Raw genomic sequence first — 22,823 nt, forward strand, 5'->3', positions numbered from 1 at the left:
CCCTCGTAATATCCGTGCCTTCAAATAGAGTGCAAGCAAATTATGCAGGTGTCTAAACCACATTGAAGGAAAGGGTAAGACAAAACATTCATTAGTGGCAATTCTTGTTTGACCTATTTAAAAAATGGGTTTCCTTTCTTTAGTTGGCTCTGTTAGGACCAATTATTGTTTAGGTCACTGCTTCAGTGACCTAATAAAGAAATAAAAAGTTGTACAAATGCCACTGACTCAGAATAATGCTAAATTGTATCAGTAAGAAAAACCTCAGTTGGGTTGCTGTCTTTAGTTCAGAGCAAGGTGGGAGGCTAGCACAGGACTCCCCAAAGTGTATTATATTCACACATATAGGCAAATACATGTATTTGAGCATTTTAATAGATGTTTGTTAAACAAAAAATGCTAAATATTTCCAGTGTTATTCTCCAATTTTTGAAGGAAAGGAATCAGAAATTCATGGTATCTTAAGGAGATACAATATGATATGTTCATGGATTAGCTCAGTTCCTAAATCTTGGTTACATTAAAAGGTTAAAAGTAGCTGAAATGATACATAGGTTTCAAAAGTTATCTGGACTAATTTGGGCTCTGAACTTCTAAGTTGGAGACCACAGACAACTAACTTCCTTTCCAGAGGAGAGTTGGAAAGAGAAACGTTGACTTCAAAGGTTAACCTTGTTTTACGTGCATCTAACTGGGAACTGGTGGGAGTCACACTATCTTTCGGTCCAATGGGTATTGGATGCCTTGAAATATGTCTCCTTTGCCAGTATACTCAGAGAAGCTCACAATAAATACTGCCTTAAAAAGCATTTAGCAAAGAAGGTAAAATTATATTCTTTGAAATTTGAATAAGAGGTAGAAATATTTAAACGGATCACGATACTCACATGCTTCTGGGGCACTGAGAGAGAAGCGAATGGACTCCGTCTTCTCAATACAGAAATATAGCACACTTCTTGGGCCTTCATTCTTGATATAAGGTTAACTCATTACAGCTCACCCAGAAGTTAGTGGTAAGTGGGTAGGGGTTCAAGTGTCCAAAACCCTAATTCTTACAGAAAATTGTTTTCTAAAGGCAAAGAGCGTCACTTGAAAAAATGTCGTAAATTTTTAGTGCACCAAAATGAGGTTTTCATTCTTAGAGGATGCCAAATATCTCCAAGGGAGGTCTTTATCCTTAAAAGGATAAAGAGGGAGTGTCAAGAACATGTTAGAAGTAGAAACACACTTCCTATGAATCTCTCTTTTGTGGTTTCCATTTACAACTGGCAAAATCCCAATGAAATCTGTTAAAATGGTCAAATTCTTCCCAGCTTCGACCAGTTCCCCAGAGGACTCAACCACAGCAGCGATGTCAATTTTTGGCTGTATAAAAATGAACACGTACCTTGACCCCAAACTCCAGAAAAAAAATCAGAACACAAAGAGAAAGTAGACTTGGATTTTTAATTTTTTTAAAGATTATCTCTATATATATGTATTAATAAAAAGTGCAAAGAATAGACCTTCATGTTTAAATTATATTCTAAAATAAAATATATATTTCCATTAGCTGCAGGAGACAACTGGCAAGTGAGGAAGGAGCCTGGGAGAGCCCCGTCCCTCTCCGTCACTACAATGGACATGTTATATTATGGAAGCACCTATGAGAAAGAGAGTGTTCACAACACATCTGGTAACACAGACAGCTTCTGGGTGTACTTGAACGCAGTTTGTGTCTTCAAGCTAACATGAAACGGAGGGAAAAATCAAATTCATAAACAGCAGTGGCATCGCTGAGAACAATCTATTATTTTGTACTCCTGTTTTATGTGCCCTAGAGCCTAGCACTTCGCAGAGGGCAAGTCACACACACACACACACACACACACACACACACACACACGCGCGCGCGCACTGGTAAAAGCTATCACCAGCGAGCCCTGAGTGGGGGTCAGATCCCTGTGCAACAAAGGTCCTCTGGCTGGCGCACTGCTTACTCAGCAACACAGCTGAAACATCTGGTGACGTTTCATTTTGTTAAGCGAACAAAATTTTAAAACATAGCATCATGACACTCGGCTCTGTTACACGTAGCTCATGTTTCAGGCTTATTTCCACCAAAAGCTCTTAAAAGAAACAAGGTGTGGGATTTCCGTTGCTTTCTTACGTGTTTACGGATATGGTGGCAGAAACAATAGAAAATGTAATAATAATGAAAGACACTGGGCTCAGCTTTTCGCTCTCCTTTAAAGCAGTCTGGGATATTTCAACAATTCAATTAAAAAGAAAACTGATCTCTGTTGTGGCCTCAGCAGCTACTTGTGAGCACGGAGGACCCCTCGGTTTTGATCTGCCTTTTTCTTCTATCATTCCTTTCCCTTTTCATAACCGAAAAGAATTTCTAGTTGAGGACAGGTATGTCCTACACACTGCGCCGGCAGCGAAATATCTGTAACACTGGCTCTGACAGCATTTTGCCTCATAAATGCCAATAATATGCTCTCACTGCATGTGGATGGAGGAAGTCAATATTAAAATACATAAGCTGCAGCAATCAATTATGCATAACAATTAGGCTCAAAGGTCCACGGTCTCTTGTCTCCTTTCCGGCCTGTTACAAAAATAATTTTGGTTACAAGTGTCTGCACAGCACCGATTTTATTTCAAAAGCAGCATCTTTACTCAGCCACCCAAATAAATCTACAGGTACACATGCTCAAATAGCTTCTCTCTTTTACTTCTGTTCTGTAGCTCTAAAAGACCAGTAATTGTGATAGATTTCATCTCAATCAAAAAGTATTCAGCAATTATTAAAACCATCAATTACAATGCCCTAAAAATACCCACATCCACTGCATTAGATGAGAAGTTCCCCTGACATGCAACTGTATAATAGGGGAATTATGCCTGCAGTTGATGGACGCTGTGTTCTGTCGTAACAGAAGGAACAGGTCTCTAATAGTAAAAAAGCATTTCATAAAACTTTGTCATATATAAAATAGCTCATTAGTTGTGACCATTCCACTTATGATTAAAGCATAACAGAAGTGTTTGCTCTGCCTTCTGCTGCGGGACAGTCAGGGGTCATATATAACCTCAAAAAATAAGAGTGCATCTGTCTCCCAGGCTGACGAAAGCAATGGGCTCCATTACATGGTTTCTCTTTCAAACTCGTCGGCACTCATGCACACATACACAAAGCACCCACAGTTTTTGTCTTCATGACACTGTTGCCACGCTTTTTTCCCCACTTCCAAAAATCTGTCAGGAAAATGTGACTGCAAAATAATTATTCTTGTTTATACCCAGCCCCGATCTCCATTGCTCATTCTTCTGATTTTGAAAGATAGAGTCTTGCAGCAGGAGGATGGGCTTCATTCATCTTTCTCAAACCCTTTGGTTTCCACCTTTAATGTTACAGTGAACGTAGATTTGACTCAGTAGGCCTGGGTCAGAGGCTTTACAGACACTGAACCTGAAGTGCATTAAGAGAATAAACATCTGCTGTTATGGCATAGGAAAAAAATTTAAACTAGCAATAAGAATCACAACTCTGCAGATGTGAAGGATTTTATAAGAGTCACCTAAAAACTTCTTACGAAATTAAACAATTTGTAGGAGCGGTGGAATCCTGTAACGAAGGTCAAAAAGTCAAATGCAATCAGATAATGATTACATTCTTCGAAAAAGAACATACCTTCTTTTTTATGTGCACATCTCCTGCCCTTAGTTATGCTAAGCCTTCCTCAAGTCTCCCAAGTGTAAACATGGTGGACCAAGAAAGACATACATTAAAGAAAGGGAGTACACTGATTAACAAAGGACTACAAGAACAAACACAAAGATTTCAGAGCAGGTGAGGAACCAGCTTTTAAAGAAAAGTGCTTTAAATATGCTTCTGCAAAAAATATGACTTGGAGGCAATTCTGGAGTTTTGACACTTAGACTTTACTCATAGATTAGGCAGAGTTGTTCTTCAGGAGGGGCGACTAAGTGGAAACGTAAAACAAAAAGAACTGTTCAGTTACGACATCACAAAATCCCAGGGAAGAACCGGGAATCAAAACTCCCTTTGATTAAAATTTCCCACTTTTGACGCAAAGTGCAAGAGCAAGGACTTCAAATGACGACACAGGCAGGAAAGCCACGACACTCTCTTTCTCCTGTACGACCCGACTTTTCTCCTACGCTGCTCCCTCACACACGCCACAGACCGTCTGTTAGCTAATTCTCAACTCTCCTGGCACGGACATCCATTACTTTTTTGGGTCCTTCCTAAAGTCAGGCCTCTGGTCCCAGTAGTTTAAGGTCAGGAAAAAGATAGCTAGATATGAGGAAATACATTCGAACTCGGGAATGCGACATATTTCATACTATGGACGTGAGGGTTGATACAGTGTGTGCGAACAGCCACGTGGACACTGTTGCGTACAGAGACCAGGCTGCTCTGCCTGTGCTGCCGAACAGGAAGTTTTCCTGGAGTTTTAACTCTCCGTCTGCTCCTCTTCCAGATCCTAACAGAATTATAGGTGCTAACTGAGTACCTGAGATCAGGATCAGGTTGAAAAATGCTTAAAACATGAAATTGTTTCAAAAGGGAGAAATGAAGAAAAAACCCCGCCCACACTGAGAAATGAGAAGTTACTTATAGACAGAATGAAGCTACTAGGTAAACAGGGGCTGACGCTAGTCAAAGTGAAAAACTGAACCACAACAGGAAAGGAGGGAGAACGAGGGAACGCGGAAGAACGGGGGGAGAGAAATGCTGGCCCTTCCTGGAAAGATCCCTGCTCCAGATTTAAATAGTCAAGTTACCCTCCTGCGGGGGACACACTGTTCGTGCTCTTTCCACAAGCATCCCGAAGCAGTCAGGACGACCACGCGGCAGGCACGTCCCAGTGAACACGGTACGGACACGGCGGCTTCCTGGTCATCTTTCGTGAGGGAGGGAGGGCGGGTGGACTGGAGATGTGGCCAATTCTGCTGGCTGAGCTGAAGAAATCTGTGGTAGAAAATACCAAAAACAGTCCCCTACCCGTCCTAGGGGGAAAAATATACAAAACCCCCCTGAAACTGAAACAAAACAAAACGAAACGAAAACAACCTTCTCCCTCCTAAAGAAAACCATTGGGAACAAATGCCCTGCAAGAAGTCCTTATGTATGTGTTTTTACAAGGCTGGTAGAGGTTATTTTGTTTTGGATTCCACATAAATTTTATCTCCATCCCTAATGCCAAAAGAATGCAATGCGCGAGAGCTGTACTTCATTTCCTCTGGGCCAAAAGGTGCTTCGTGGTCAAAATAGTAGAGAAGCATGTTGCTCGTGGGTAACTGCACTAGAGTTTTTAATTGTTTCTTTAGTTCTGCAACTGTTTGGTCCAGACGAATGCTCATTTCTTCCACCTGATCGTTGAAGTGGACTTCTACTTTCGCGCTGCTCTGGGGTCTTAGGTCCACTTCTGCCAAAGGCTCCAACTTCCCGTATTTTGTAATCAGTTCATGATACCTAGAAGGATAAAAAGACAGTGTCAGCTTAAGCCACTAGCATATGGACCACGGACTTTTTCAGAACTACGGGTAAACTGCACTGCCACCACCCTATTCTAACATGATCTCCATGGAGCTACCTGACAAGTTATTTGTGTCATCTGTGATCTGATACGGTTGCCCTCTTGAGGCTACAGTAAAACCACATTGTTGTGGATACAAGAGTCTGTCCTAAAGATGGTCAGCATGCCTGCTGTTAATCATTATTTACGGATAGACTTAGAGAGGAAAGGAGAACCGAGAAAAGTAGACACTCCCGGAATTTCAGAGCGACGTCTAACCACTCTGTAAAACTTGCTTACTTGGACGCATCATCAAAAAGGGCAGACATCTAAGCACATGTTCCTTGGTAACAGATGGGAAGGTGGAAGCAGGCTGGCTTCTCGCCACCAGAGAAGATGACTTACAAACAACAACAACAACAACAACAGTCTAGTTGTAGGTGAGCTATTAATCTAGCTTTTTCAGTGATGCCTTGTTTGAATGTTCCAGCCTGGTCTCGTTGGCTGCAGTACAAGGAACTTGTGGAAGACTCCAGAATACATTCTTGTGAAAAAGTGGCAAATGAGGAATAGAAGTTCCTTGATCAAGGTGGGAAGAAATGGCAAAAGATGCTACGAGGAAGGTGAGTTACAGAGGTGAGAGCAGGGCCCACAAAGTCAAGTTTCCTATGTGGAAGATCCTGTCTCTACTGCCAGCCTTAGAGGATCTGGGTCTGATTTTACTGAGGAAGCTGAGCAGTTCCTACAAATCAGAGAAGGAAAAAATGATGAAAAAACCTGATATCGGCTTTATTATAACCGAGACACTGACGTTAATTCGCGATCAGAGTACAATGGTCACGTAAGATGATTCCCCCACCTCCCCGTTCCTCCTTCTGGCTCTAACTCAGTTACATCAATGTTATAGGTTGGTAGGAACATTAAAGACAGAGGCAGACGCCTGCGATTAGGGATGGAGGTAATCATTTTCATCAAAGGGAGTAACAGGTTATAGTAAAATAGTACTTGCTTTGCAGTCAGAAGATCTAACTTCAGAGTCCTGACTCCATCTTATAATTAGCTATGTGACTTATCGACTCAATCCCTTTGGATCTCAGTTTCCGTATTAGTAAAGCTGGGATAAAAAGTCTGCCCTTCCTACCTTATAAAACAGTCAAGAGAATTATATAAAATAATAGATGAGTGAGTACTTTGTGAATTCTAAGTTTATATACAAATAAAAAATGTCAGCATTACATTCCTATTCTGGAATTTACAGTGTCAAACCATACACACCCTTTAGAAAATAAATACTTGAAATCTAGGTAGAACTTCTTTGAAAAGATGGTGGTATGATGACACAGTTTACAGAATCTTCTCTCCTAGAACTTGTGTCAAAAACGGTATTTTTTTTTAAAGGGTAAGAATATCGCCAGCAACAACTAACAAAAGAAGAGAGGGAGTAACCTTACCGGGATAGCCTTTTAGAAAGGAACCACAGCCGTGGATTATGTGGTTCTGCTAGCAAAGATTCTAACCCAACCCTCAGAGTCCATTACGGAGAAAGAAAGTAAAGAGGAAAATCCTGAGCTAACACTTCCCAATTTACAGAAAATTGGGCTGAAGGGATGAGGAGCCAGCCAGGAGAAAGACTGAGGAAACACCGCGGGGACCAGAAGCCTCCACACCCCACTGCCAGGATGTCAAGACCTTAGCAAAGGAAAACAGGACAGAACCGAACAAAACAAGCTCAAACAAGCAAAAAGCGAAACTACCAGGACCTGAAATTTTCCCAGGCTCCAAACTGAAAAAGTGAAATGATTCAAACTCCAAGGTTATCTTTCCCGACCCCCATCTCTTCATATATGACTTCAAACAAGTGAAACAAGGCTATGATAATTGAGCAAAATCCCAGAAAAGATAGCAGAACCCAAGAGGCCAAATAAAAGCTAAACCCAACTCCAGAGATGTTTTCCCTTCAGACTACAGAAAAGTAGAATCGTAATACCTCACTCTCACTCTCAAACTCTGCCTAGGAGGGACAGAACAATGGTGAAGGGGTCAAGGAGAGTTTACTTACACTATGTTTCAGTAAAGAGATGGTCTGGAGAGAGGTGCCCACTTTTAAGCCTAAGTGAGAAGACACAAAATGGCAACTAAACGCATCCCATAGCAAAAGGTAGAAAAGAAAGAAACACAAAGTAAAAGGCAGAGGCAGAACTCAATCCGAAAGAAAACATAATCAAAGGAAAGCGGCCTAGAACTTAATAAATGCATGAATATGATAAAACACGAGCTCAAAGACAAATGATGGACAGCAGAATGAGCTGAAAAGAAAAATTGCAGAGCCAATGACACAAATGGAGGAGCAAAACAACGCCAAAGCTCACCAAATAAATGTATTAGAAAGCATGACCCAGGGATATTATACCTTGCCAAGTTTTGTTCAGAAATACACTTAAAAGGCAATTATTCTGGGGGCGCCTGGGTGGCTCGGTCAGTTAAGCATCTGATTTCGGTTCAGGTCATGATCTCACAGTTTGTGAGTTCAAGCCTCGTGCTGGGCTCTGCGCTGACAGCACAGAGCCTGCTTGGGATTCTCTCTCTGCCCCTCCCCTGTTCTCTCTTTCTCTCTCTCTCTCAAAGATAAATAAATAACATTAAAAAAAAAAAAGGAGGCAATTATTCTATAACAAGAAGAACTCAGGGAATAGGGCACCCGTGAGTTCTTCTGAAAAACACTGCTCAACAATGAAATTAAATAGCTAGCAGTAAGCTCTAAACATATTTAAATATTAAAACTAAAACTTAAAATAATAATTATATAATCTTAGAGTTATTTATACCTGACACTAGAGCCAACTGAGTTAATCTCACCCATAAACATATTTGTACACAAAAGTATGACCCACAGGCAGAAACTAGCCTACTTGCCACAACAGGCCAAGTCTATCTACAAATTAAATGACCTATAAATTAGGACATTCTAAGGTCCTACAGTTTTCTCAAAATCCAGAAATAATCCATTGTCACTCTTCTAACCATCTTTCTTTCAGTCTTTCTTATGTCAGTAAATGGCACCAGAAACTACCTACTCATCCTAGCCAGTAACTGGACAGTCGTCCTGATTCCTTCCTATCCCTCCCAGCCCCCCCCAACCCCCATCCCATCAATTGCCATGATCTATCAATCCTATTCCTAAACGTTTCACGAACCTATCTGCATCTCTCTTGCCCACGTGCCTTGTAAATTCAAGTCATTATCATTAATAACCTGGATTGCTAGAGCTTTCTGTGGACGAGCTTTCTCAGCATCTGCTTCAACCTCCTCTGGAATGCCTTCCTCCTGGATTGCCAAGACTGGAAAGCTAAAAACTACATTTCCCACATATCTTTGCAGGTGAGCTCCAGTTTCTATCAGTTACACTCAACAGTCCTGGGGACACAGATCATGGATCTAGCAGATGCTATGAGAACAGTTGGGGCACAGGCTCCCTATTACCAAATGGCAGTTCCCTGCGTTCCCTGCATTCCCAGGGTCGACATCCCTGGCAGCAGTTTGCTGATCCCCAGATCAGCTAAGGTGCTGTGATCCACCACCAGGGACAGCAGTTTCGTGAGCTTCTCCTGGTCTGACTCCACCAGAGGCAGCAGTGCCATTGGGGGGCCAGTCTGTGGCAACATTCTAAAGGTCATCCTAGGGACACAGCCATCTCCAAAATGTTTGTAAGCACTTTATTCCCTGTTTTAAGTCCCTTTCTTCTGAACATAGCTAGCATGATTTCTGTTATCTATGACTGAATCTCAAATGACACTCCTTCAAATGGTTTCCCATAACTTCACGGTGGCCCCAAACTGACTCTTGTCTACATTACAGCCAAAGCGATTGTTATAAAACACAAACGTGACCACATCACTCCTCTACTGAAAATCACATAAAGCCCTTAAGAAAAAAGCCTGAACTCTTTATCGTGATTGTGGAAGGCACAATTTTGGTCCCCACAATCTTCATCCCCTTGAGTGCTATTCTCAAGATTATATTATGTCATATGGCACTGTTGACCGTAAGACAGAGATTCACTCACTGGACCTAAACTAATCATGTGAGCTGTTAAAAGCAGCAAACTTTCTCCAGGCAGCAGCAGAAGAGGAAATCAAGAGAGATTCCAAGCATGAGAGAACCTGATACACCACGGCTGACTTGAAGATGAAGGTGGCCACGTGTAAAGGATGAGAAGGAACATAATTCCGCCACCGTCCTGAATGAGCCTGAAAGGGGATTCTTCTCCAGAGCTTCCAACAACATACACAGCCCTGCTAACCCCTTGTTTTTGGCCTGTGAGATGCTAAGCAGAGAAGCCGGTTAGGCCACACCATGCCCACACCTCTGACGCACAGACACTGTGACATAACAAACAGATGTTGTTTTAAGCCACTAAGTTTAGAGTAAATTGTTACAGCAGCAATAGAAAACTGAGTGACTATAAAAGGCCCTTCATTATTTGGTTGCTTTATAACCTTCCAAACTTATTTTTTGCCATCAACATTACCACTTCTGTACCTGCCTTCCCACTTCTTTAACTCTTAAAATTTAGACTTTTGCACATGGATGGAAGTTTTGATATGGGCTCTAACACATATTCACTCTTTATTCTATAAAAATGAAGGAAAAGTATCAGAGTTGTGACTCAGTACACCTCCTAAATATGCTCCCCTAAAGGTTACATATGTAACAAGTATGATTTTAAGAGAATATGTTTAATCCCCATTTTCTTATTTTGGATTCTCTTTAAGCAGGGAAAATCAGTAAATATAAAAAAATCGTGATCTTACAAAATGCCCAGTAAATTTCTGATCCCAGTTGCTTCCTAGTCTTCCAGTTCAGGTATTTTATTCACTATTCAACAGTCCATCCAAACTGACCTACAGCTGCGAACTTGGTATTATCTGAGCTTTTCTCAGCATTGGCCCCACAGCTATAGTCTTAAAAGGTAAATGGTTTCTGATGACTAAGTATTCTTCAAAACAAATAATCTCAATTTATATTAATATTCTCAATCAATCAGTACTTTATAAGTCTCACTTCTGAAGTGGGCAAAATGCCACAAACCCACCTTGAAAGATATTATTGACAAGGGTGTACTGTAATAATCAAATGCTAAAATGTAATATATACTATACTTCTGTTCAGGAGTTCTTTTTAAAAAATGTTTATTTATTTTGAGAGAGAGAGAGAGAGAGAGAGGAAGAGAGATGCTGGGGAAGGGCAGAGAGAAAGGGAGAGAGAGAATCCCAAGCAGGCCCCAGGCCATCAGTGGAGAGCCCAAAGCGGGGCTTGATCCTACAAACGTGTGAGATCATGACCTGAGCCGAAATCAAGAGTCAGATGCTTAATCGACTGAGCCACCCAGGTGCCCCTGGAATCTTTATTTTCAATAAAGCTATCTTACTCTAAAATAAATCCGTAATCCTCTCTTTAAGGAAATGTGATATATAATACATGAAAAATCTGATGGTTTGCTTGGTTTAACCAAATCACTTAATAACTAGAAGAAATACATTAATTTAGTTTACTCTGTTTCCTAAGGCATTATGTAGACTCAAAATAAATTCCAAACATCTGATTGCTGGCATTTAATCTCTCTTGCTATACTATGCTGTCTCTCATTTTGATATGGTATCACATTATGGCATATGTAGAAATCTCAATTCTACATCTGGGCTTTCACACACCACTAAAACAGTCTTCTCAAGGTCACTGATATTCTATTTATTAAACATGTTAGACACAGAAAGGATCTTAGAGATCTTCTAGTATGCATTTTACAGATACAGAAATTGGGGCAGTTTGTGAACCCAAGGTCTAATAGCTCTGACGGAAGGGTGGAAGATAGCGCTCAGGTCTTGTTCTCGGACTGTCATTCTGTCTTAATTCTCACCACTTCTATGGTTTGCTAGAATAATACTGCTCTGGAAATTCTCTTCTCCTTTCCATATTTCAAATGCCGCTTTTCAATCTCTTTTTAGGGGTTCTCGTTCCTTTCGACCATCTACACTCAGGTAGTTCTCAAGATTCCTTCCTGGAAGCTCTTCCCTTTTCTCTTTATGATCTTCCATGTCAGATCTCATTCTCTTACTTAGTGAAAGCCACAGAAGTTTTCTCACTGGTCTTCTTCAAGCTTCTGTATTCTATCTACCTCTAGGATTATTTACCCTCACCTCTCACACATGGCAAAGTACTTGAACTGAACTTAGTATTTTTCATACTAAGTATATTTCATCAAGGCTTAAGTTATAGAATTTGTTTCAACTCACTATTAAACTCAAGTGCTGTCAAATAACCTAGTGATTGGATAAACAGAGTGTGGCTTATCCATACAATAGAATATGATACAGCAGTTAAAAGAATTATTTTGATCTACATTTATCAATATGATTAGGACTTTGATCAAAATGACTCCATAAATTCACATTTTAATATACTTCTGCCCCAAACATAGAGATTTAAAATGGATAAAATATGAAAGGTTGAATTCCAAGAAGGCAGCCTAGCCTCAGAAATAATAGACATTTCTATGGACCAGACACAGAAAAGAAATGCAAAGCACACAAGTAAACCACAGAACCACTGGATCCCAAACCCAAAGCAGGTGGTGGCGGTCAGGAGCTAAAGTCCTGTTAGTCAAAGGAGAGTAAAAGTACTCTATGGGAGAGGGAGGAACTCAAGCCAGGTTCACTGCATGAAGCAGGGGTAGAGTTGGAGGGTTGTAAGGCTGAACAGAAAATAAGAATGCAAAAACTGCTACAGATCCAATGCTCTTTAGAGCAAAGGGTCTAGATAAAAGAATGAAAAAGACAGCTCTGGCACCAGGAATTGAATCAAATCACCTGCTGCCTAGGTGACTAGACAGGTACTAACTACAATTACCGTGGGACCGGAGGCTGGGAAGCTAGTTAGAGACAACTGCAAAACCATTAGATAGGGAGAGGTAAACTCAAACAGGGAGACATAACAATCTTCAGTGTGTATGTACCTAACAATGCAGCTTCAAGATAATGAAGCAAAAACGGATAGAAGTGAAGGTACAAAAAAACAAATCCACAATTACAGTTGGAGACTACAACACTCTTTTCTCAATAATCGATAGAATAAGCAGACAGAATATCATTAAAAACATAAAAGACACGAATACTACTAAAAACTTGACCTGACATTTATAAAACATACTTCCCAACATTAGAACACACATTTTTTTCTAGTACATGTGGAGTACTGACCAAAACAGACCATATTCTACGCCAAAAATATATCTCAATTAATTAAAAAGAATCAGAATAATACAAAGTATGTTATCTTACTGCAATGAAATTAAACTAGAAATCATTAACAGAAAGATAGCTGAAAAATCCCCAAGTATTTGGAAGATACACAACACACCTGTAAATAACCTATGTGTAAGAAAAGGAAAGTCACAAGAGAAATTAGAAAATATCTGACTTCAATGAAAATGAAAATACAATATATGAAAATGTATAGAATGTAGTTAACACAGTGCTTAGAAGAAAATTTATATAATTAAATGTTTATAAGAGAAAAAAGAAAGGTCTCAAATCAATGACATAAGCTTTTACCTTACGAAGCTAGAAAAAGATGATCAAATTAAGCCCAAAGCTAGAAGAAAGGAATTATTATAAAGATATTAGCAGAAATGAGTGAAATAGAATGCAGGGGGAAAAAAGAAAACCAATAAAACTCAAATCTGGATCTTAAGGGGAGCAAATTTGAGAAACCTCTAGCCAAATTGATCAAGAAAAGAAGGTATCAGTATCAGGATTGAACAAAGGAACATCACTACAGACACTACAGACCTTAAAGGTTTATAATAAGTGAGTATTATGAACAGCTTTATGCCCATAAATTCAATAACTAAGATGAAACGGGTTAATTTCTTCAAAGACACAAACTACCAAAGCTCATTCAAGAAGGACATAACTTGAATCAAGTTATATCTCTTAAATAAATTAAATCATAGTTAAAGCTTCCAGCAAAGAACACCAGGCACAGATGGCTTCACTGACAAAATTCTACAAAATATTTAAGAAAGAAATAATACTAATGCCACACAAACTCTTTTAGAGAAGAGGAGAGATAACTCACAAGTTCATTTTATGAGGCAAGTGCTATCCCAATATTAAATGAAACAAAGACATTATAAGAAAAGACAATTAAAAATCAATATCCCTCATGAACAGATGCAAAAAATCATCAACAAAATATTAGCAAATGAAATCCACCAACATAGAAAGGAGATAATCATTATAACCAAATGAGATTTATCCTGGGAATTTAAGGCTAAACATTTAAAAAAATCAGCCAATATAAGTCACTACTGAGAAAAACTGTATAAATTTTTCAGCAGATGCAGAAAAAGAATAAGAAAAATAGAAAAAGGAAATTTTAAAAAGTCATATAGATTGGAAAAGAAAATACACACTGTACTTCATAGATAACATGATTGTCTACAATAAATCTACTACAATAATTCTAAATAAAAGAACTACTAGAACTAATAAGTTTAGCAAGGTTGTAGAATACAGAGTCAATATACAAAAATCACACGTATTTCTACATCTAGCAATGAACAATTGAAAACTGAACATAAAAAATACTATTTTTAACAGGACAAAAACACATGAAATCCTTATGTATAAATGTAACAAAATATGAGCAAGATCTATATGTGGAAAAATACAAAACACCAATTTCTAAAGGAAATCAAATAAGACTTACATACACAGAGAAATATACTGGTTCATGAACAGGAAGACTCAATATTATTAAGATGTCAATCCTATTCAAATTGTCCTGCAAGATTCCACACAACCACAATCAAAATCCCAGAAGAATTTTTTCCCCCTAGAATTCAACAAGCTTATCCTAATATTTATATGAAAAAGCAAAGGAAGTAACATAGCCACAATACTTTGAAAAAAAGATCAAAGTTGGAGGACCAACATGACCTGAATTTCAAGACTATAAAGTGACAGGAATCAAGACAATGTGATACTAGCAAAAAGGATAGACACATAGATTAATAGAAAAGAACAGAGAATCCAGGAGTAGAGTCTACCTATATGGTTAACTGATTTTCAACACAAGTATAAAATCAATTCAATAGAGAAGGGATAGTCTTATCAATAAACACTGCTAAAACAATTGACACTCATATGCCAAAGTTTCAACAAAACAAAAAAATTCATATTCTACACCATATACAAAAATTAGCTCAAATGAATCAAAAGCTTAAATGTAAAACTTAAAACTGTAACATGTCTAGAAAACACACATGATAATCTCTGTGATCTTGGGTTAGTCAAAAATTTCTTAGATATCACACCAAAAGCATGATCAATAAAAGGAAAAAAGAACAGTGAGTTGAATGTCTTCAAAATTTTCTTTACTGCTTTTGAAAAAAGTATTTGAGGAATGCAATGAGAAGCCAGAGACTGAGAGAAAAAAATGTACCAAACACACATCTGGCAAGGGATGTATATCTGGTGTATATAAAGAATTCTCAAAATCCAATAATAAGAAAACAAAAAACCTACTACGAAAATGGGCAAAAGATTTTAACAGACACTTCACCAAAGAAGGTATCTGGATGGCAAAGAAGCTCCTAAGAATATGCTCAACATCATTGGTCATTAGGGAAATGCAAATTAAAACTACAATGAGATACCACTATACATCTATTAGAATGGCTAAAATTAAATAAAACAAAAAACAGAACAAAAACAAAACAGAAATAACAAATTGAAAATACTGAGTGATGATAAGGATGTGGAACAATAGGAACTCTCACATGTAGTTAGTGGGAAAGCAAAATGGTGTACCACTTTAGAAAACAGCTTAGCAAGTTAAACATATACTTTCCATGTGACTCAGCAATTCCACTTCTGGGTATTTATGCAAGAGAAAGAAGTGTATTCACACACAGAAACCTGTAGCTATTTATCACAGCTTTCTTAATAAATTGCTAAAAAAAAAAAAAAAAAAAAAAGGAAACACTCCAAATGTACTTCAGTTGACGAATCACTAAACTGTTACATCTATATAAAAGAATACTACTGGGCTGTAAAAAGGATCTAATTAGTGATATACACAAGATAGATGAATATCAAATGCATCATGTTTAGTAAAAGAAAGGAGACTCAAAGGGGTGCCTACATCTCTTTTCAGGAAATGATAGAACTACTAGGCAGAAAATGAGCAAGAACAGAGATTTGCACAAAACAATCAATCATCAGTATCCAACTGACATATATAGAATTTTATGCCCCACAATAGCAGAATACACATTTTTTGAAGTACATGAAATAATCACCAAGATAGGACATAAAATTAACTTTAACAAATTTAAAAGAATTAGTATTACCTAGTGTATGTTCTCTGACCATAAGAGAACCAAAGTAGAAATCGATAACAGAAAGATAACAATTTAGGAAAAGTCCTAAATACTTGGAAATTCAACTTTTAAATAATCTAGAGATCAGAGAGAAAGGCTCAAATAATTTTTTAAAAACAAAGAGCTGAATGAAAATTAAAACATAACACATCAAAACATGGGATGCCAACAGTGCTGTGAGTGTAATTTCAAGCACTAAATGTTTATTAGGAAAGACCTCAAATCAATAATCTACATTCCTACCTACCTCAAAAGCTAGAAAAAGAAGAGCAAATCAAGCAAAAGGAAGGAAATAATAAAGGTAGTAGAAATCAAAATGGCACTTTATAAAAAGTGTTTATTATTTATTTTTGAGAGAGACAGAGTATGAGCAGGAGAGGGGCAGAGAGAGAGGGAGACACAGAATCCAAAGCAGGCTCCAGGCTCTGAGCTGTCAGCACAGAGCCTGACACGGGGCTCGAACCCATGAACCATGAGATCATGACCCGAGCTGAAGTCAGACACTTAACCAACTGAGCCACCAGGCACCCCCAAATGGCATTTTTAAAAAAAGGAAAACAACAAGGGTACCTGGGTGGCTCAGTCGGTTGAGCATGTGACTTCGGCTCAGGTCACGATCTCATGGTTCGTGAGTTCAAGCCCTACATCAGGCTCTCTGCTGTCAGCGCGGAGCCTGCTTCAGATCCTCTGTCCCCCCTTCTCTTTCTGTCCCTCCCCCACTTGTGCTCTCTCAAAAATCAATAAACATTAAAAAAAGAGAAAAATATTTAAAGGAAAAAAAAGGAAAATAACACTGAAAACTACAAAACATTGCTGAAATAAATACAAATAAATGGGAAAAATTCCATGTTCACAGATTTAAATATTTAATATTATTAAGATGTTATACTAATCAAGGTAATATACAGATTCAATGCAATCTCCATCAAAATTCCAATAGCATTTTTTTTGCAGAAAAAGAAAAAAATCATCCTCAAATTCATATGGAATATCAAAGGACCCTGAATAGCCAAAATAATTTTGAAAAGGAAGAATGAACTTGGAGGACTCACACTTCCTTACTTCAAAATATTACAAAGCTACAGTAATCAAAACAGTTTGTTACTGGCATAAAGACAGACATATAGACCAATGCAAGAGAATAAACAGGCCAGAAATAAAACAACATGTATGTGGTCAAATGATCTCCAATAAAGCTGTCAAGACCACTCAATATATAAAGGACAAACAGTGCTGGGAAAATCGAATATCCACATGAAAAAAAAGTTAGAGTGGATCCTCATCTTAACTACATACAAAAATTAAGTCAAAATGTATCAAAGACCTAAATGTACAACCCAAAACTATAAAACTGCTAGGAAGAAAACATAGGGGAAAAGTCTCACTGACATTGGATTTGGCAATGATTTCTTCGATATTATACCAAAAGTACAGGCAACAAAAGCAAAAATAGACAAATGGGATTACTTTAAACTTAAAAACTTGTGTGCATCAAGGGATACAATGAGCAGAGAAAAAGCTAACTTACATAATTGGAGAAGATATTTGCAAATCATATATCTGACAAGGGGTTAATATCCAAAATATATAAAGAATTCCTTCAGCTCAATAACAAAAAATAAGAAAGAAAAATGATTTAAAAATAGGCAAAGGACTTGAATAGACATTTTTCCAAAGATGGCATACAAATGGCCAACAAGCATATGAAAAGATGTTCAACATCACTAGTAATTAAAGAAATACAAATCAAAACAACAGTGAAATACCACCTCACACCCATGAGGATGGCTATTTCCAAAAAAACAAAACAAAACAAAAATGAAAAAACCTACACACATATACACAAAATAATCAGTGTTGGTCAGTGGAGAAATTGGAACTGCTGTGTACTGTTGGTGTCACTGTAAAATGATACAATCACTATGAAAATAAACAGTATGGTGGTTCTTCAAAAATTTAAAAAGAGATTTACCATAGGATCCAGCAATCTAATTTCTGGGATTCAAAGAATTATAAAGCTGGGTCTTAAAGAGAAATCTGCACATCTATGTTCACAGCAGCATGATTCATAATAGCCATGAGGTAGAAGCAACTCAAATGTCTATTGATGGATGAATGGTTAAATAAAATGTGGATATACATACAATAAAATATTATACAGCCTTAAAAAAAAAAAAAAGGAAATCCTGTCACATGCTACAACATGGATGAACCTTGAGGACATTAGGCTAAGTGAAATAAGTCAGTCACAAAAAACATACTGTATGATTTCATTTATATAAGGTATCTAGAATAGTCAAATTCACAGGGACAGAAAGAACAGTAATTGACAGGTGACTGCAAGGGGTTATAAGGAGTGGGTAATGAGAAGATGATGTTTAATGGGTATAGAGTTTCAGTTTTACAAGATGAAAAATGTTCTGGAGATTTGCTGTACAACAATAGAAATGTATTTAACACAACCAAACTGCACTTTAAAGTGGTTAAGGTAGTAAATTTTATGTTATGTACATTTTACCACAATTAAAAAAATAGTTAAGATGGCAAATTTTGTTATATGTATTTTACTACAGTGAAAACTTAAAAAATTTTTTAAATGACAAAAAAAAAAAAATTAACACCAATTGTAGACAACTTTTCCAGAAAACAGAAGAGAAGGGAACACTTACCAACTCATTTTATGAAGCCAGTGTTACCCTGATACCAAAAGCACATAAAATACATTTTTTTAAAAGACAAATACTACATACTAATATCTCTTATGACCTTAAACACAAAAATCCTCAACAAAGTATTAGCAAACCAAATCCAAAAATGTAAAAAAAGAAACATACACTATGATAAAGAGGAATTTATTCTAGGTATCTAATGCCAGTTCAACATTTGAAAATCAATCAGTATAGCTCTCATATCAATAAGCTGACCGAGAGAAATCAGATTGACACAGAAACAGCATTTGAAAAGAACTGATATCCATTTATGATAAAAACTTTCAGCATGTTAGAAACAGAGGGAAACTACTTCAACTTGATAAAGAGCATCTATGAAAAATCCCATGGCTAACATTATACTTAGTGGTAAAAGACTGAATGCTTTTCCCTAAGATTGGGATCAAAGCAAGGATGTCCACTCTTACCACTCGTATGCAACACAGTACTGGAAGTTCTAGCCACTGCAATAAGGCAAGAAAAAGAAAAAGGTCATACAGATTGGAAAGGCATAAATAAAATTTTTATATTTGCAAATGACATGAAATACTCAGGTGTAAATCTAACAAAAGATTTGTAAGTCTTGTATGTTGAAAATTATAAAATGCCAATGGAAGAAATTAAAAAGGCCTAAATAAATGAAGAGACATACTGTGTTCATGCATTGGAAGATCCGATATAGTAAATGTGTCAATCTTCCCCAAACTGATCTACAGGTTTAATAAAATTCCCATCAAAATCTCAGCAAGATTTTTTGTAGACAGAGACAAACTTGGACTAAAATTTATATAGAAAGGCAAAGGTCCTAGAATAACTAAAATACTCTTGAAGAATAAAGTGGGAAGAATCATTGTATATGATACGAAATCTAATTATATAGCTACAAGACAGTGTGGTAATTGTGAAATAATAGAGACATAAATCAGTGGAACAGAACAGAAAACCCAGATATATACCCACACAAACACACTCTCACGATTTTTTAAAAAAGCTGCAAAACAATGCATTGGGTCAAGCAGCCTTTTCAACAAATAGTGCTAGAAAACTGGACAACTAAAGGTAAAAAAAAAAAAAAAAAAGAGCCTCAGCTTAAACTTCCCACCTTGCACTGAAATTACCTCGAAATGGATGACAGATTCGAATGTACAATGTAAAACGATAAAACTTTTAGGAAAAAACAAGAAAAACTTCAATATCTATGCCTAGGCAGAGTTATTAATACTAACAGCACAATTCATAAAAGGAAAAACTGGTAAATTGGGTCTCATCAAAATTAAAAATTTTTGCGCTATGAAAGCTCACAGGAAAAAAACAAAAAGACAAAGCTACATACTAATAGAAAAAATTTGCAAACCACATATCTAACAAAGAAGTAGTATCTCAAGTATATAAATAGCTCTCAAACTCAACAGTAAGGTAAGAAACAATCCAATCAAAAATTGGGCAAAAACCACAGAGATATGTCACTGGAGGCTTTACAGATGGCAAATAAGCACATGAAAAGGTATTCAAGATCTTTAGCCATCAGCGAATTCCGGGGGATTAAGTCATCAGCCATCAGGAGATGTTATGCACTGACCAGAATGGCTAAAATATGAAAAAAGTGACAACATCAAATGCTAGCAAGAAAACGCTGCAGAGAAATTTGATCACCCATTTATTGCTGGTGGGAATGTAAAATGATACAGTCATTCTAGAAAACAGTATGGTAGCTAAACTATGGATGTAAATTAAAAAAACATACAAGTTAAAAAAAAAAAGTTAAAAAAAACAAAACAACTATATATGCAACTACCGTGCTGTTCGGCAATTGCACTCCTTGGCATTTATCCCAAGGAATGAAAACTTATGTTCATAAAAAAAAAAAAACCTATACAAGAATATTCATATATTATTTGTAATAACCCCAAACTGGAATCAATCTAGATGTTCTTCAATAAATGAAGAGTTAAATAAACTTTAGTACATATATAGCATAGAATACTACAAAGCGGGGGCCCCTGGGTGGCTCAGTTGGTTAAGTGTCTGACTCTCAGTTTTGGCTCAGGTCACCATCTCACAGTTTGCGAGATAGAGCTCGGAGACAGGGTCTGCGCTGACAGTGCAGAGACGGCTTAGGATTCTCGGTCTCCCCTTCTCTCTGCCCCTCCCCAACTCGCACACACACTCTCTCTCTCAAAATAAATAAACTTGAAAAAAAAAAGAGGTTAGTAAAAATAGACGGATCAGTGAGGCTTTGAGTAGGTATTAATTAAAAAGAATAAAAGAGTACTACGTAGCAATAAAAAGGGCACAAAGTACTGATACATGTAACAATTTAGATGACTCTCCAGGGAATTAAGCTAAGTAAAAAAAAAAAAAAATCCCAAACGGTTATATACTGTATGGTTCTATTTTTCTAACATTTTTGAGATGGCAAAATTTTATAAATGAAGATAAGATTAGTGGTTGCTAAGGGACAGAGATGGGAATAGGGGAGCTGGCAGGGAGTGGAGTGTGGTTATAAAAAGGCAATGTGAAAGGTCATTGGTGATGGAACTGTTCATCTTGACAATGGCAGTGGATATATAAACTTACACATGCAATAAAACGTAGAGAACTAAAATACACACAGACACACATACACATGTAGAAGTAAAACTGGAGAAATCTGAATAAAATCAGTGAACTGTATCAACGCTAAAATCCTGGTTGTGATACCGTACTACAATTCTGCAAAATTTTACTATTGGGAGTAAATAGATAAAGGGTACATGGGACCTGGCTGTATATATTTTTTTAATTTTTTCTTAATGTTTATTCATTTTTGACAGAGAGAGAGAGAGCACAAGCTGGGGAGGGGCAGAGAGCGAGGTAGACACAGAATCTGAAGCAGCCTCCAGGCTCTGAGCTGTCAGCACAAGGCCCACCACTGGGCTCGAACTCCCGGGCTGTGAGATCATGACCTGAGCTGATGTCAGGTGCTTAATTGGCTCAGCCACCCAGGCGCCCCTGTACTATTTTTTACAACTACATGTAAATCTACAATTATCTCGATAAAAATTTCAATTGAAAGAAAAGGTTACATACTATGTGATTCTATTTGTGTGAAATTCTGGAAAAGTGAAAACTATAGGGTCAGAAAACAGATCAGTGGATACCAGAGGATGAGGTCAGGGAAAGACTTTTTTGGGCAATAGAACAGTTGTATGTTCTGATTGTGTTGGTAGTTACATAATTGTAGTTTTGTCAAAACTCAGAAATGTATACTTAAAAATAGTAGAACTTACTCTGTCAATTATACCTCAATAAACCCAACTTTAAAAAAAGGATACTACTAAAAATATAATCATTTAGTAGGACCAATTAAAAAAAGAGACAGAAAGGCAGAAATAAACATTCAGAATGAAAAAGAAGACGACTACTGATGCAGCACTTTTCTTTGATCACAAAAGATCAACTATATATAGGGGGCGTGTGTGTATGTGTGTGTGTGTGTGTGTGTGTGTGTGTGTGTACAAATATATAATAAGGGCATTTTGGAATGTTGTTGAAGATCTACTGTTAAGTAAAAAAAAAGCAAGGCTATGTACAAAAATTATGCACTAAACAGCAATGGTAACTGTAACAAGAAAACAGTGTCAGTAGTTACCTGGGGACCACATATCTGAATAGCTGCTGCTAAGGATAAAAGTGGGAAGAGGGGCACCTCAGTCGGTTAAGCATGTGACTCTTGATTTTGGCTCAGGTCATGATCTCACAATTTGTGAAACTGAGCCCCGCATCAGGCTCTGTGTCAACAGCACGGAGCCTGCTTGGGATTCTCTCTTTCCCTCCCCTGCTCATGTGCGTGCGCGCGCTCTCTCTCTCTCTCTCTCTCTCTCAAAATAAATAAATAAATAAACATTTTTTTTAAAAAAGTGGGAAGACTTGGTTTATGGTCTATACGGTTTCAGAAATTTTCAGTTGGGTTCCATGTGGAAGCATCACCCAGTCCAAATGAGAATTAAATAGAATAAAATAATTTAAAAACATAAACACCGATTCCCAAATCCTAAGAATATTATGAATGACTATAAAAAGTTAAAACTAAATGAAAAAGTTACTTTAATAGAAAAACATAAAATTACCAATCCAATTCATTTTATGAAGCTAATAATA

The 22,823-nt window shown here is 37.3% G+C and overlaps 1 protein-coding gene across 2 annotated transcripts in view; it reads right to left on the reverse strand.

Moving 5' to 3' along the window:
* Positions 1-2,222: 2,222 nt before the first annotated feature.
* The window catches only part of TBCEL (tubulin folding cofactor E like), a 75,956-nt gene continuing 55,355 nt past the window's right edge, over positions 2,223-22,823 (reverse strand). For both annotated transcript variants that reach the window (XM_027036758.2, XM_027036759.2), the window contains one exon: positions 2,223-5,488. In XM_027036758.2, the coding sequence (XP_026892559.1) occupies positions 5,170-5,488 (319 nt within the window). In that variant the 3' untranslated portion in view covers positions 2,223-5,169. The remainder of the gene's footprint in view (positions 5,489-22,823) is intronic.

This window comes from Acinonyx jubatus, chromosome D1 (genome assembly GCF_027475565.1).
Source record: "Acinonyx jubatus isolate Ajub_Pintada_27869175 chromosome D1, VMU_Ajub_asm_v1.0, whole genome shotgun sequence".
NCBI classification, from domain to species: Eukaryota; Metazoa; Chordata; class Mammalia; order Carnivora; family Felidae; genus Acinonyx; species Acinonyx jubatus.